This window comes from Eschrichtius robustus, chromosome 11 (assembly GCF_028021215.1).
Source record: "Eschrichtius robustus isolate mEscRob2 chromosome 11, mEscRob2.pri, whole genome shotgun sequence".
NCBI lineage: Eukaryota > Metazoa > Chordata > Mammalia > Artiodactyla > Eschrichtiidae > Eschrichtius > Eschrichtius robustus.
The window spans coordinates 72,002,148-72,017,116 of record NC_090834.1 but is presented as its reverse complement, the minus strand read 5'-3'; the positions used below and the strand labels follow the sequence as shown (position 1 = coordinate 72,017,116).

At 32.9% G+C, this 14,969-nt stretch overlaps 1 protein-coding gene across 2 annotated transcripts in view; it reads left to right on the top strand.

Moving 5' to 3' along the window:
* COPB1 (COPI coat complex subunit beta 1) overlaps positions 1 to 14,969 on the top strand; it is a 31,733-nt gene that overhangs the window by 1,950 nt on the left and 14,814 nt on the right. For both annotated transcript variants that reach the window (XM_068555203.1, XM_068555204.1), the window contains exons 3-12: positions 2,287 to 2,516; positions 2,939 to 3,108; positions 4,649 to 4,763; positions 5,971 to 6,063; positions 8,059 to 8,196; positions 10,121 to 10,240; positions 11,668 to 11,775; positions 11,859 to 12,005; positions 12,728 to 12,873; positions 14,074 to 14,170. In XM_068555203.1, the coding sequence (XP_068411304.1) occupies positions 2,287 to 2,516; positions 2,939 to 3,108; positions 4,649 to 4,763; positions 5,971 to 6,063; positions 8,059 to 8,196; positions 10,121 to 10,240; positions 11,668 to 11,775; positions 11,859 to 12,005; positions 12,728 to 12,873; positions 14,074 to 14,170 (1,364 nt within the window). The remainder of the gene's footprint in view (positions 1 to 2,286; positions 2,517 to 2,938; positions 3,109 to 4,648; positions 4,764 to 5,970; positions 6,064 to 8,058; positions 8,197 to 10,120; positions 10,241 to 11,667; positions 11,776 to 11,858; positions 12,006 to 12,727; positions 12,874 to 14,073; positions 14,171 to 14,969) is intronic.

The window sequence follows — 14,969 nt, the reverse complement described above, 5'->3', positions numbered from 1 at the left end:
AAACTTTCAGTACTATTTTTTTCTCATAATTTAAAAGTTTTAATTTTTAACCCCCCAGAATACTTAAGTTTACTGCTGGTACAATAAACTTTATTGCTGTTTATTGCTGGAACAAAACTTGTCCTTAACTGTAAAAATACTCTTAACTACCTGCCACCTACCAAATAAATAAATAAGTAGTCTTGAATTTTTTGTATATTTTTTACTTTATCGCAAAAGATTTGAGATGAGAAAAAGTTTAGGAGTAGCTTCCAATTTGAGTAACAAATACTTTTGTTTGGTGAAATAGTGAGTTGCTTTAACTACCCTTTACCTTTAATCACTGGATGTGAGCCCTGATGACTATACAGTCCCTGGAGTATATTTTGGTGAATTGAATTGATATTTGAAAATTTCTATGTTTTTGATAGTGTTCACACAGGAAAAGAAGTTCTGAAAATTTTGAGTATGTGGAAAGAAGCATTCTTCACCTCAATTTGAATTGTTAGAATAAATGGAAATTGGGGTTAGGGGAACTTGAAATAAATGGTGTTGACTTTTTACAAGTTTGCTTAATAAACTTACTTTTAAAACTTTTTAACCTTTAGTTACAAGTGGATTTTTATCCTGCTAAACTTTTTGGATTTGCTAATTCATGAAAAGTAGCCTAAAACTGGAACAAAAGAAGCCATCAGCATTATAGTGATAGGGTGTTGTCTTGTGGACTTTGTGTCCTTTACACGATCAAACAGATTAGGTAAAAAAAAATTTTTTTTTTTATATTCATAAAGGAAGTTTTGGGACAAAGAGAGGAAAACCTGTTTAGACTCAGTGAATACAACTTTAGCCACTTAGAACTTTGCCTATCTGTCTTATTTTGTAGTTTTGTAGTACTGTCCTCTCTCTTGATGCTGTTTTTGTCATCCTCATGACTTAAAAACTGAAGGTTTGCCCAGATTGATACTTATTCATCCTTTTACATTAGTTCATTTCTTGATTTGATATGGCACACAATTTTTTTTCATGTGTGGCAGGAGATGTAATACTCTGAAGCATGGAAAGATGCATGAGAAGTTAGTCTGTTTTAAACAAAACTACTGACCCTTATGGGATAAGTTTGGCAGTAACCCTCACTGTGTTCTCAGTCCAAATACCTGAGGATATTCTCTATTCAACATGTTAAGATATCATACCAAGTTGGTAATAGATATATAGCTTTTGGGGGCTAGAAAGAACTTTTGATTTACCTAGTACGATTCTTCTGAACCTTAAATCCTTCCTATAACTCTACCAGTTAGTCATTCACAGTCTCTGTCTCTTTGGCAACAACAGGAACTATTTTAATAGCCACATATGTTCTGTTGAAAATTTACTTCTAGTTCTCTTCTTTTCCTCTTGATTATTAAAGACTTTTACCATCCCTCTTCATCCTTCCCTCTCCCAGATATTTGTTTATTGTCATAATTTAAACAATTGTAGTAGAGTGTGCTTGTCTCATATTTCTGTCTTTGAATTTTGGATCCAAAAGATTTTTACCATAAATTCTTCAGTATGCAGTAATAACGATGTGAAATTATAGATTGTTTTGCATAACATATAGCAAATATTTTTAGGTTAAGTAACAGTAAACTAGCATTTTATCTTAAATGCATCATCCTTTATTGTAAATAATGGTTACTAATCCAGTACATTTTAATTTTCCTCCAATTTTTTAGGTAATTTCTTAAGAAAGATTCTAAAGTTTTGTAGCCTGTAGAAATAACGATGGGATTTTGGAATTAATCTAGTCTATTAATTCCCAACCTTTTTGAGTTTGAGGTTTTTCCTAATTTTGAAAACATGTCGCTGATCCCCACCCCCACCCCCGTAATAGTGGTTGTAACTTTGGTTTAGAAAATACACACTGACTAAAAGCTACTTTGAATTCAAGAAGCACATAACAGCATCTGTTTAAATTTTGAAAAATAGCTACATGTGTGTTTGAGATATACATTATTTAGTGCACCTGTAGATTCACGGCTTCTGCATTAACTCCATTAGTTTGGGACCAAAGATCTAATCCAGTGCCTTTATATTATGTGTAAAGAATCATGAGGTTCAGAGATGAATGACTTGTATAAAGTCGTACAGCTTGTTTTTGTCAAAGCCAGGTGGAAAACCCTTGTCACTTGGGTTAGTACCTTTGTTACCATTGCCACTGATAATGTGAGAAAATGTTTTATTTTGTTAATTGCTTTTAAAATTATCTGAGAAATTTTCTTTTGAAATAATTGTGCTTTTTTTTTTTTTTTGGAATCTTTGAATCAGAAAAAGGAGATGTGAAGTCAAAGACTGAAGCTTTGAAGAAAGTAATCATTATGATTCTAAATGGTGAAAAGCTTCCTGGACTTCTGATGACTATCATTCGCTTTGTGCTACCTCTTCAGGATCACACCATCAAAAAATTACTTCTGGTATTTTGGGAAATTGTTCCTAAAACAACTCCAGATGGGAGACTTTTACACGAAATGATCCTTGTATGTGATGCATATAGAAAGGTAAACCAAACCATGATTATTTCCAAATACTGCTTTGACTTTTAAATAATTGTAAAGTTGGTGGAATGGGCTTTGTTTTAATTTTTAAAATTAAATCTTGGGTAAGATGTAGGTTGTAGATATTTGGAACTGAAGTTGTAAAAAGTTACTGTGAAAAGTTTTATTGTTACTTTTTTCAGACACTTCCCATGCATTTTATATGTTACTAATAAAAAACAATGACACATAGAATATAAGACATTGATGTGATAAGTAAAACTTGCTTTAATCAACAGGAATGTGATGGAAATTGTGTAATAATCTAGGTCTTTTTCCTCAAACCTACTTTCTGACTTTTTTATTGGAAAATTTTGTATTTAAAAATTGTGGGTTTTGTGTAAAATGTTGGGACTCAACATTTCATATATAAAATTTTATATCAGGACCTTCAACATCCTAATGAATTTATTCGAGGATCTACTCTTCGTTTTCTTTGCAAATTGAAAGAGGCAGAATTGCTGGAACCTTTAATGCCAGCTATCCGTGCTTGTTTGGAGCATCGACACAGCTATGTTAGAAGAAATGCTGTTTTGGCCATCTATACTATCTATAGGTAAATAAAGGTCTTCCTTTGGCTTAGTTCTGTGAGGACTGTTCAGTCTTTCAGACTGGAAGTTCCAAAGTGGTTCCTTGCAGATTGTATGTAGCTTGCAAATATGTTTTGATTAGCCTGAACATTTTTTCTTTATTATCGTTAAGTTGTTAACGTTGAAAAGTTGAAAGATCTGGCCACACTGGGTCCTAGTTTCTGCATAATGACAATCTGCTGAAAGTGAATATGGCCCCCTTTAAACAGGTTGTGCACTTTCCAGTTTATGACACTACCTGTCATTCTCAATTTTAGTACTCCAGCCCAATTATTTATTAACTTGCTTAGCCCATAGCTTTGAGATTTTGACCTTATTTTAGAATTCTCTTTTTGTGGAATGTGAGTCTTTTTACACTTAGAAGCCTTAAGGAGGGAACTTTTTTAATAGGAAGGGTTGCAATTCTCAGCTGATTGCTGTCCTTAGAAAGCTGAAGATTTTGGACTTTAAAAGCCATTCTAAAAAGGCAGTTTTAAAGTTTGGACTTTAAAAGAATGAGTTAGATGAGGCTGGAATGCTTGGTTTTTACAGTCACTGGTGTCAATTTATTTAGAATTAGAATGTAATTTATATAAATATCTTTGTACTTTAATAGTTGATTGTTAAGTAATTTCACAGTTCTTTTACTGTTACATTAGATTTTGTTGTCTGTTAGGAAAAGTGGTATTCTGGTTAATAATGTAACTTTCTTTGAAAGTTACCATACAGACTACACAAATTTCAGAATTTAAACTACAATATACACACAAAAATCATGACATGACAGTTGGAAATTTGAACACTTTCTATATGATGATAGTAAGGAATTGTTACAGTTTTTAAGATATGATAATGATATTAATATTAGTTTAAAAAAGAAAGAGTCCTTAATTTTAGAGAAGCATGCTGATATATTTACAGAAGAAGTGTTAACATGGTGTGGGATTGGCTTAAGAATAATATGGAAGGAGAGGAAGTAATTAGAGATGTAGGTGAAACAAAAATGACTATGAATTAATCATTGTTAAAGCTAGGTGACCGTTTTTATTAAGCTGGTGTTCATTGTTTTGTATACTGCAAACAGTTTACATTTTCAAAATAAGGAGTAAGTAAATAAGTAAATAAATACAGTGCATAATTAATAAAATTCAAGGGACTTTTTTTCTCTAATAATTCTTAATGAAGGATCTTTCAGTACCTCGAGGTTGTCATTATGAGCATCAACATTATATCCCTAAAGTATATGAAAGAGAATTGTTAGAGCTATTCGGTTGATAGGTAGCATGTTGGATAAATCAGCTTTTTCTGTACTGAATTAGAAAACATATAATTTGATAACTTAATAGATGAAGATATAAGCTTCTGATTCATACTCAAAATTTTCTACTTGATTTAAAGTTTTGAAAAGCAAAAAAATTGATAGTGTTATAAGGTTTGATAAAGGTTAATTTTGGTAGTGTCCAGAGAGTTACTAAAATAACAAAGTAGATTTTTATTAAATATGGATATTACCTGTTTTATTTCAAGAAATTTTGAACATCTTATACCTGATGCTCCTGAACTGATACATGATTTTCTGGTGAATGAGAAGGATGCAAGTTGCAAAAGAAATGCATTTATGATGCTTATTCATGCAGATCAGGTGAAGTACTTTTTAAAAAATACTTTTATGACTGTATTTAAATGAGAATTAAAGATATTTCAGAGGCCTAATCAAGTTTTTAGTCAATAATTTTGTTTATAGTACATGTGATTTGTATATTCTGACTTTTTTAGATTTTTTTAACTTAATTTATATAAAAATAGAATTTTAAAAAATTCCTTCTGTGGAATATTGCTTAAGTATATACTCTTTTTTTTTAAAGTAAACATCAGAGAAGCATTTAATAGCAGCCACTTTACAGTTCTTCCAGACTGAAATTATTATGGCCATGTGCTGTGGCACTCTGTTTTGGGGCTTTATTTTTCCTTCTTTTAGTATAGATCTAAAATTGTTTAACGGAGAAAAATAGTAGCTTTTTATAGGGTCCGTGAGCCATAGCTTCAAAAGGGGATGGACTTCAGTGTAGATATGTCTTTATTAGGCTTTTCAGACTTCATAAGTAAATGTCAGCTGTACATCCAGCTTCGCTGGTGATTAAAGTTTATTCTTCTGCTGGTTAGCAGTGACTCTGCATACCTTGGTGGCATCTAATCTCGGAATTTGTACCATCCAGTATTTATTATCAAAATATGCATGAAGACTGGAAAGTATGGAATCTATCCATTCCTCTGAAATCTAGATGCTATCATTTTATCTTTGTAAACGAGATTATAAGAAAGCTGCTTATTTGGGCCACAATGTTTGTCGTTCTCTAGAGTTGGTTTTATTTACCTGTGTTATTGCTGTTATGCTGTTTACCTGCATGAAGGGACATAATCAGAAATAGTTCAATAAAACTTGTTGATACTTTTACTGTAGAGCTATTGTTGAGGTCATAGTTCTCTATATCACAGTGTTCAGTGTGTGAGAATAAGATTTTTCTTTTGGGTCTCAGAAATAGGAGTAACTGTGCTTGTAAGCAGTTGGTTTGTTTTGATTGTGTGGATACCCTGAATCATGTAATACATAATGTCTTTCTACTTGGTTTAGCTGCTAGAAAATTCAGACCCTAGATTTGTGGGCCATTTCTAGAAAATATATTTGACTTTTACATTATGTGTTAACCTTCATTTTTTTCCTTCAATTAATTTTCCTTTGCCCTCATTTCCTCATTTGTTTTAGATTTAGTTGTATATATTTTTTAAAGTTCATTAAGTCCTTTTATTGAATGAGGTTGAGTTTGATAAATATATTGTTATTTTTTCAGGATCGAGCTTTGGATTACCTAAGTACTTGTATTGATCAAGTTCAGACATTTGGAGACATTCTTCAGTTGGTTATTGTGGAACTAATTTATAAGGTGAGACTAATCCTTAATGGGCAAAATTAAGAGTTTGAGATAAGGTTAAGTAGTCTCTGGGATGCTGCTTAATTGCTAGGATAATATGTTTTAACAGTAGAAATATTTTATATCATGGCCTATTAATGTCTTCCCCACTCCCTTTGTTTTATCATATTTTCCAAATACTTCCATTCTTTCTAAACCTCCATAAAGAATTCTATGAAAACTCATGGTTTGACCCAATACAGCTGCGAAGAAATTGTTGTGTACTGCTAAGTCACTGAATAGATTATGAATTAGGCTTTGAAATAAAAGTCAAGATCTTTTCTTGAATACACACCAGACTACTTTTTTTTTTTGGCTGCACCAGGTCTTAGTTGCAGCATGTGGGATCTTTAGTTGGGGCACACGGACTTCTTAGTTGCGGCACACGGACTTCTTAGTTGCAGCATGTGGACTCTCTTAGTTGCGGCATGTGGACTCTTAGTTGTGGCATGGGGACTTCTTAGTTGCTGCATGTGGACTCTTAGTTGCGGCATGTGAACTCTTAGTTGCGGCATGCACGTGGGATCTAGTTCCCCGACCAGGGATCGAACCCGGGCCCCCTGCACTGGGAACATGGAGTCTTACCCACTGGACCACCAGGGCAGTCCCCACACAAGACTACTTTGGAAGTCTAAAAACAAACCAAAAAAAAGTCTTAAGAATTTTTTTGTTCCTGTTTGTAAAAGGGAATAGAAAGACTTTAAATACGTTAATATGACATTGTAAGCCATTGACTCACAGAAAGTTTAAAACTAGATTAGAGATTTGGATTTTAAAATGAAGTACTTTATTGGCAACATTTTAATTCGATATATCCTTCGAAAGAATTGATTGCATCTTAACGTTCTGAGAAAATAAAAGATGCAATAACATCCAGTTTTGCTATTGATACCATTGGAGGCCAACAAAAATATTTGTTAGGAATGACTTTTATTGAATAGGATGGCATGGACAGAATACCCCTAGCAGACACTCTCACTCATTACAGCCTCTTTGCTTCTGCAGGAAAGAGGCCCCTTTCAACACAGGGTACCCAGTCATTTGGAACTGGCATTTAAGATGAAACCAGAACTATAAATATATAAATATAATATGTGTAATATATATAAATATAATTCATGTGTATGGTTTAGGGATGCCACTGAGAGTCTCAAAAATAGGGATTCTCTGCTATCCAGTGACTTCTTTGTCTGGTAGGGTCCAGGTTATAGTAAGAGGGAAGAAGTTTTGAGTCATGTTGGTGTAATGGAGATTTGACTGTATACATTTTAGGAGAATCTAACATAAATACTGACTTCAAAAGAGAAAAAGTAAGGAATATTTGCTTCACAGGTAAAGGTATTAAGATGCATTTAGAACGGGATAGAAAATTATAGTTGTCTTCCCAACATCGAATATGGCCCCAAATAATAAGTAGTAGTACTTGAAAAAGAGATTATCTTTCTTGCTTTATTTAAGAATTGGTATTTTTCTTTTATCAGCTGTTGAGATTTATATAATCCATCATGTTTCCCTTTTTGACATGACATCCAGAATAAAAATGTAGGACCGAATTTAATACCTATTACAGTACCCATATTAGTGTGCTTAGTTAATGTGTTGTCCTTCCTTTGTTACTTTACATTTTCTCTTTCTATTTCACTTGTGTATAGTATGCATATCTTTAATTATGAGCCATCTAAAAATCTTTATAGAAAGAGTGGAAATATAAAGTATTATTGAATGAATAAATGGATTGAGTAGCCGTAACAATTATTTGAAGTAAAACCTGTTTCTTTCTGAAATTACCAGTGTTGTGTCACAGCGTCTCATCCGACATTGGCCGACATCTTCAGGTGTCCTTATAAGACTATTCTTAGCTTTCAAATTAAGAAAACTAGCATCCCGTAAGCTGATATCTATTTTAAAAATCTATTTGAAAGCAAGTGTGCCTGCAGTCAATTGAAACCTAAATGTTTTCTTCTCCAGGTCTGTCATGCTAATCCATCAGAAAGGGCTCGTTTCATTCGCTGCATCTATAACTTACTACAGTCATCTAGCCCTGCTGTAAAATATGAAGCCGCTGGAACATTAGTGACACTCTCTAGTGCACCTACTGCAATCAAGGTACTGCTTTTTTTCTTGGGGGGGGTGCCAATTAGATGATAGATATGCTATCTTATGACTTATGATTTAGTGACATTGCAGTTTACTGTGTGGTTACACGGCATTACATGGCATAGAAATAACTACAAATATTAGAAAATTATTTGATTTCTTACATAGTCTGACCTTCCTTCTTTTCTTTCTTTCTGCTTTCACATGTATATAGAGAGAGAGCAAGAGAGACAGAGAGAGAATAGCAGTATTTCTAGTTTCTGGAGAATGATACTGGTATTTTAAGATCTCCCCCCATACTTTAATCACATTAAAAACTAGATCTAGGAAAATGGATACTGGATCCTAAAGGATGGACCCTAAAAAAGTTCCAGTGAATATTTTCAACAATGAAATATTTCTCTTTTTTAGTTTACTCTATCAAGACTATGTGAAGAACCCCTGCTATATTCATAGAATGAAGTGTTCTAGAAAGCCAGATTGTATAAATAGGAGAATTTACTGCTTTCGCCACCAATACTTAAAAAAATTCTTTTTAACTTTTTATTTTGAAATAATTTTAGACTTAGAGAAAAGTTGCAAAACTAGGACAAAGTTCCCATTACCCTTCACCCAGCTTCCCATAATGTTCATGTCTTGCATAACAATTATATAGTTGTCAAAACTAAGAAATTACCATTGGAACAATATTGTTAGCTAAACTATAGCCTTTATTCAGATTTCACCAGTTTCTCCACTAAAGATCATTTTCTGTCCCAGGATCCAGTTTAGGATCCCAAGTAACATCTAGTTATCATGTGTTAGCGTCCTCCAGTCTGTGACAGTTCCTCAGCCCTTCCCTGTTTTTCATGACATTGACACTTTTGAAGAGTACTGGGTCAGTTTGTTTGTAAAATATCCCTTAATTTTGGTTTGTCTGGTGTTTCTTCCTAATCAGATTAAGGTTATGCATTTGGGCGGGGGGGCGGAAATACCACAGAAGTGATGCACCATTCTCAGTGGATCATATCTAGGAGTATATGATGCTGATAAATCGTCTTACTGGTGATGTTAACCTTGATCATTTGGTTAGGGTGGTGTCTGCCAGATTTCTCCACTGTTGAGTTATGATTTTTCCTTTTGTAATCAATCAATATCTTGAGAAGATACTTTGAAACTGTACAAATATCCTATTTCTCTTCAGACTTACACCAACTAATTTTAGCAACTATCAGTGAATCTTTTCTACAGCAGTTACTACTATGATATTCTAATGGTGATTTTCTATTACCCTTATTCTACATGTATTATTTGGAGTTCTTCCACAAGGAGGACCTGTCCCTTCTCCTTCATCCTTTCTTCCCTCCCCACCTCTCTCCTTTCCTTCTTTCTTTCTTTATATCAATATGGATATTTTATTCTGAGGATTATAATCCAATATTATTATTTATTTTGTTGATCAAATTGTTCCAGCTTTGGTCATTGGGAGCTCTTTCAGGTTTGCTCCTTTGTCCTTTGCTTTTAATGACTCAGGGCCATCTTTATATTCTTGATTTTTCTGTACTGTAATGCAGGTGTGTTAGAGTTTGCACCTAAACTAAAAGATGCTCAATAGCTAAACTATTTGCGATTCTCTGTCAGCTTTTTTCTGCCTTGTTCCTTAGGTTCAGCCCTTAATTTTTGCCCGTTAACAAGTGTTTCTGCCTGTAACAGCCCCTTTTCATCCTTTTAATTTGTGATGCTTCTGATTTTTTGTAACCTTGAAAAAATAGTGAAATTTGTTAGAACTTGGGAAATAGATGGACACATTCCTCTGGGAAAAATGCATAAACTTTTAGTGCAGGAGTGGTAAATGTAGTTTGGTTTCTTGGAGGCTTTATTTGTTTCTTATTTTCAGATTCTGTGTTTAAGGTAGGTGAATGTGTTCTTAAAATATATTTCTTTTTTCATATAGGCTGCTGCTCAGTGTTACATTGATTTAATTATTAAGGAGAGTGACAACAATGTAAAGCTCATAGTTCTGGATCGATTGATAGAATTGAAAGAACATCCTGCTCATGAACGAGTACTACAGGTAAGTATTTTGTAAAAGAGAGAAATCCTCAATAAAATCTTTTTTCAAATTGAGATAATTCCTAAGACTTACTGTCTTGGTTAACTTAAATGCTTGGAGATTGGGCAGTTTAAATTTTGGTCAACTAAGGTGAAACTCTTGAAGCACCATAGCCTTTTGGGGTATTGTCTTTGTTATAAAAAAACATTTCTAACATGAATTAATATGTTACCTTTTGTCTTTTCTATTTGTACTGCACTTGGTGTTCTTAGCAGTAGAGATATATTTGTTTTAATTTTAATATAGTTTACATTTCTTGGAAAATAATTATACCAACTGAGAATAAAAGATGATTAAATTCTAGAAAATTATCAGCATACCTATTTAATCTGTGAGAATGATTGTTATAAAAATAAAGCCCCATGGTACAAATAGAGCTAAATTCAATGCTGATCCTAACTAACAATGCTGATCAGAATAACAACAAAAAATTTGCTATAAAGGACATTATTGGGACAGTTGGAGAAATGTGAATATAGACTCTATTAGTTAATAGTATTGTTATCAATGTTAAGTTCTCTGAATTTGAGAATTTTACGGTGGTTCAATAAGAAATTTTTCTTATTCTTGAGTATACGCTAAAACATTTAGGAGTAGAGAGAGTATGACAAAGCAAATGTAACAAGATATTAACAACTGGCAGATGTAAGTGAAGGTTATACAGTTCATTCATTCTTAAAATTTATAGAACATTTTTATCAGAGAAATTTTTAAAAATAGGAAGTTTTCAAGAAGTAAAATATTTTGTTTTGCTATATTTAAAAATACTTACTTGCTATAGATTTTTAATTATGCTCCTTTAAAATATTACAATTTCCTGCAGAGCCAAAATAACATTATCACACTTAACAGAATTGCTAATAATTTCTTAATATTATCCAGTTTTCCCAGATGTCCCTAAAACACCCTTTAGTTTGGTTTTTCCAGTTCATGACCAAACATCACATCTGGTTGTGATGTATGTGGTTGTGATGTATGGTTCCTTAAGTCTCTTAATTTGAGCAGTATCGTTTTTTCATGACACTGACTTGTTCAGGAGACCAGACCAAATGTCTGGTCTCCTTCTAGATGTGTCTGGTTACTTTCTTTGTGTCATTTAGCTTGTTCCTCTGACTTTTGTATTTCCTATAAACTGTAAGTTTGAGCTAAAGCTTGATAGAGTCACGAGTAAACATTTTCAGTGTGAATGCATCATATGTGATATTATATACTTCATATTGCCTTATATCGGGCGACTCAAATTATCTGGTTTTTCCACCAGTAATGATTTTGTTATAGATCAAAGAATTAAGGTCATGAGGGACAGAATCCTCTATTCTACAGTTAGGATTTTCTTCTTGTGACTAGAAATACTGGTGTTAATTCTGGATTTTTTTGTTCTTTTTCAGGATCTGGTTATGGACATCCTAAGAGTACTGAGCACACCAGACTTAGAAGTACGCAAGAAAACTCTGCAGTTAGCACTGGATCTTGTCTCCTCTAGGAATGTCGAAGAGGTAAAACAAAACTTTGACAGCACTTTGTAAGCCGTCAAGCCAAACATGATGTCATTCTTACTTATTTTTACTTTGTTCTATAGCTGGTTATTGTCCTTAAGAAGGAAGTGATTAAAACAAATAATGTGTCAGAGCATGAAGATACTGATAAATACAGACAACTCCTTGTGCGAACATTGCATTCCTGTTCCGTCCGATTTCCAGATATGGCTGCAAATGTTATTCCTGTGGTATGTAATTCCAATGATCTTAATTTTGAAATTCTCTAAAAATAAAAATTAAGAAATTCCAGTTATTTAACAGTTAAACTCTGGAAATCTCAACTGTCTGTAATCAATAATCTCATGGTCAGAAGGGATCTTTATGTTTACTATTAAGCTCAAAAGGATAAGGACTCTGACTTCTTTCTCTTACATCTTCACAAAAAAAATAAACAAACAAAAAAATAGTGACAAAAATACTTCCACATATTATTGCAATTAATGTTTGTTACAGTTCCCTAAAGTAAAATTATTCTGTGTGTATAGATCATTCAGTGGGATTTTACCTCTTAAAGTTGAAGGATTTAATTAGAGGAAAAATTAACATACCCAGAATATTTTGTTTTCTGTCATTGTCAGATAAATGAGGTATGTTATTGTAATTTGAAATTTTGACTTTGAGCTCTGAATTTTCTCTAAAATGATTTTACTTTTAGTTACAACTTAGATGTGTCCAGTTAATTTATTTTGAATTGTGGATTTCCAGCTTCTGTTTTATCATGTGTTTTGTAATAAACTGAAAAGCCATCATGACTTTGTTTACATAATGGTGCTTGTCTCTCAACTTACATTTTGTTGTGTATTTGAAAAGTATTATTTATATTCTTTGTAAACTTGTTTAATTTACTTATTAAACCTTAGATAATTTTCTTTCTGAAAATATGTAATCGTTATCCATTTTTTTCTTTTAGTTAATGGAATTTCTCAGTGACAGTAATGAAGCAGCAGCTGCTGATGTCTTGGAGTTTGTCCGTGAAGCCATTCAGCGCTTTGATAACCTGAGAATGCTTATTGTTGAGAAGATGCTTGAAGTCTTTCATGCTATCAAATCTGTCAAGTAGGTTTAAAATCTGTTTAAATGTAAAGTCAAATAAGCATTTTACCAATTTCTATTTTTAAGGGTCAGTTGATAGACAGTATAGGGGAGGAGAGGTGTCTCAACACAGTCAAGACAAAATAAGACAAAATAAATGTCAGAAACATGTCACCCCTACTCTCACCCTTAGTTAACCCATAATCTATGGGCAAAATAAAATTTTTGGTACATGTGATTTAGGTAGATTTCTCTATTCTCACTTCCTCTAAAACATTGTAAATCCTAAAGTGACTAAGGAACGTATTTTTAAAAGGTATCATTTTGGGGATACCATTATTATTTATATCCCCCCTTTAGCATTTACTGAAGTGAAGGATTGAAAATACAACCTAAATCTGAGTTGTTTCCTTTCAGATAGCCTTTGCTAATGAGAAAGGACGTTGCATCCAAGTTTTGCTTCATGTAAATCATCTGATAGACTGTAGTAGACTTGCATTATATCTGCCTGTATAGAAAAGAAGGGACTACAAAATTGGTTTTATGATATGAAAATGTATTGATATTTATGGAAGTGAGAAAGATTTGCTTCCTTTCTGGAAAAAAAAAAACATATCAAAGTTTAGCTTTTGGCAGCCATAATCTCTTAGAGCTTCAGTTTCTAGAATTTTTTTGAATAAATTTAATGAAAATCTTAGGGAAAAGATGACTGAAGACTTTATTCAGTTTAACATTTTTTAATTAGAAAATTGTTGCTTTCTTTATGTTTTTGGTCTTTTTGTTGTGATCCTCTGCATTCCTTCCTTTTTCATTGTTCTTTTCAGCATCCTGCCTCTTCAGTGAATTACTTTTTATATTAAAATAATACATTTTTTGTAGTGGTAAGTTATAAAATCAAATTTACTTTAGATTTGGTCCTAAATGGGAGATAACACCTTTCTGGGAAACATTTTGGTATTTTATTTTTACTACTGGGTTTACCAGTTGTAGAATGTTCCTAAAAATGATGGATAAGACACTTACTTTCCTTTTAATCCTTTTGATTTCAAGAGAGAATCAAAGAAACTTAGTGTCTTTGTTATATTCTTCCTTAATATTTCATCCATAGTCCCTCACAACTGCAGAATATTGTTTTCTTGCTTAAGCTTAAATTCACAGAGAAAGATCACTGCTTCAAGACTTGTTGGCAGAATCAGTGTTTCAGAACTTGTATTCTTGCTATAGGATTTACCGAGGAGCATTATGGATCCTGGGAGAATACTGTAGTACCAAGGAAGACATTCAGAGTGTGATGACTGAGGTCCGCAGGTCCCTTGGGGAGGTATGTTTTACTTTTAGTAAATGCTACTTTATATGGTGATTTTTACTTTAGTAAACTGACTTTTATGTGGTGATTTGCTTTTGTGTTTTTATTTAGTAGTGCTTGGGCTAAAGAACACTGAAAAAATTTTAATTACACAGATAATTAAGCCTTTGGGCAATGGGAAAGTAGGAGAGTTGCCCTCCCCTGCATTGAGCCATAACACCTGTTCTTTTGTCTGTATTATTTACCCTTCTGGGTAAGATTTTATTTGAACAAAAAGTTCTGTGTTTTAAAAAAAGAAAAAGACTTGTAAAACTCTGCTTAATCCTCTGTGTTATGAAAAAAGAATGCATATATTATAAGAACAGGGCTGACTTTAGAATATGTATTTATGTACTAAAACTGGCAGTATTTCCTCATGCAAACAACCATATGGTAGAATAGAAAGAACAGTGCTTGTTAGGAGCCTGGATTCCAGTCTTTCTTCTGCCAGTAATTAGCTCTGGGACTTTGGATATAAGTTCCTTAACCTGACTGGATATCAGGTTTTTCATCTATATAATAAAGGAGTCGATAGATAATGATTGAAGACTCTTAGAGCTGTTAAGTTAGATGATAGAGTGGTGTTGAGAAATAAATACATAGTATCCATTTGGTTTAAAAGAGGAAGTTGATGAAGTTATTATGTACAAATAAGTTAGATTTATTTCATTTTATGGAAGGATGGGTGCTGGTTTTGGTTAGTATTTCAAGGGAAGGGATAGAGAAGAAAAATAAGGCTTAGTGAGTATCTCCTTTGTCTTAGTCAGTGTCCTAA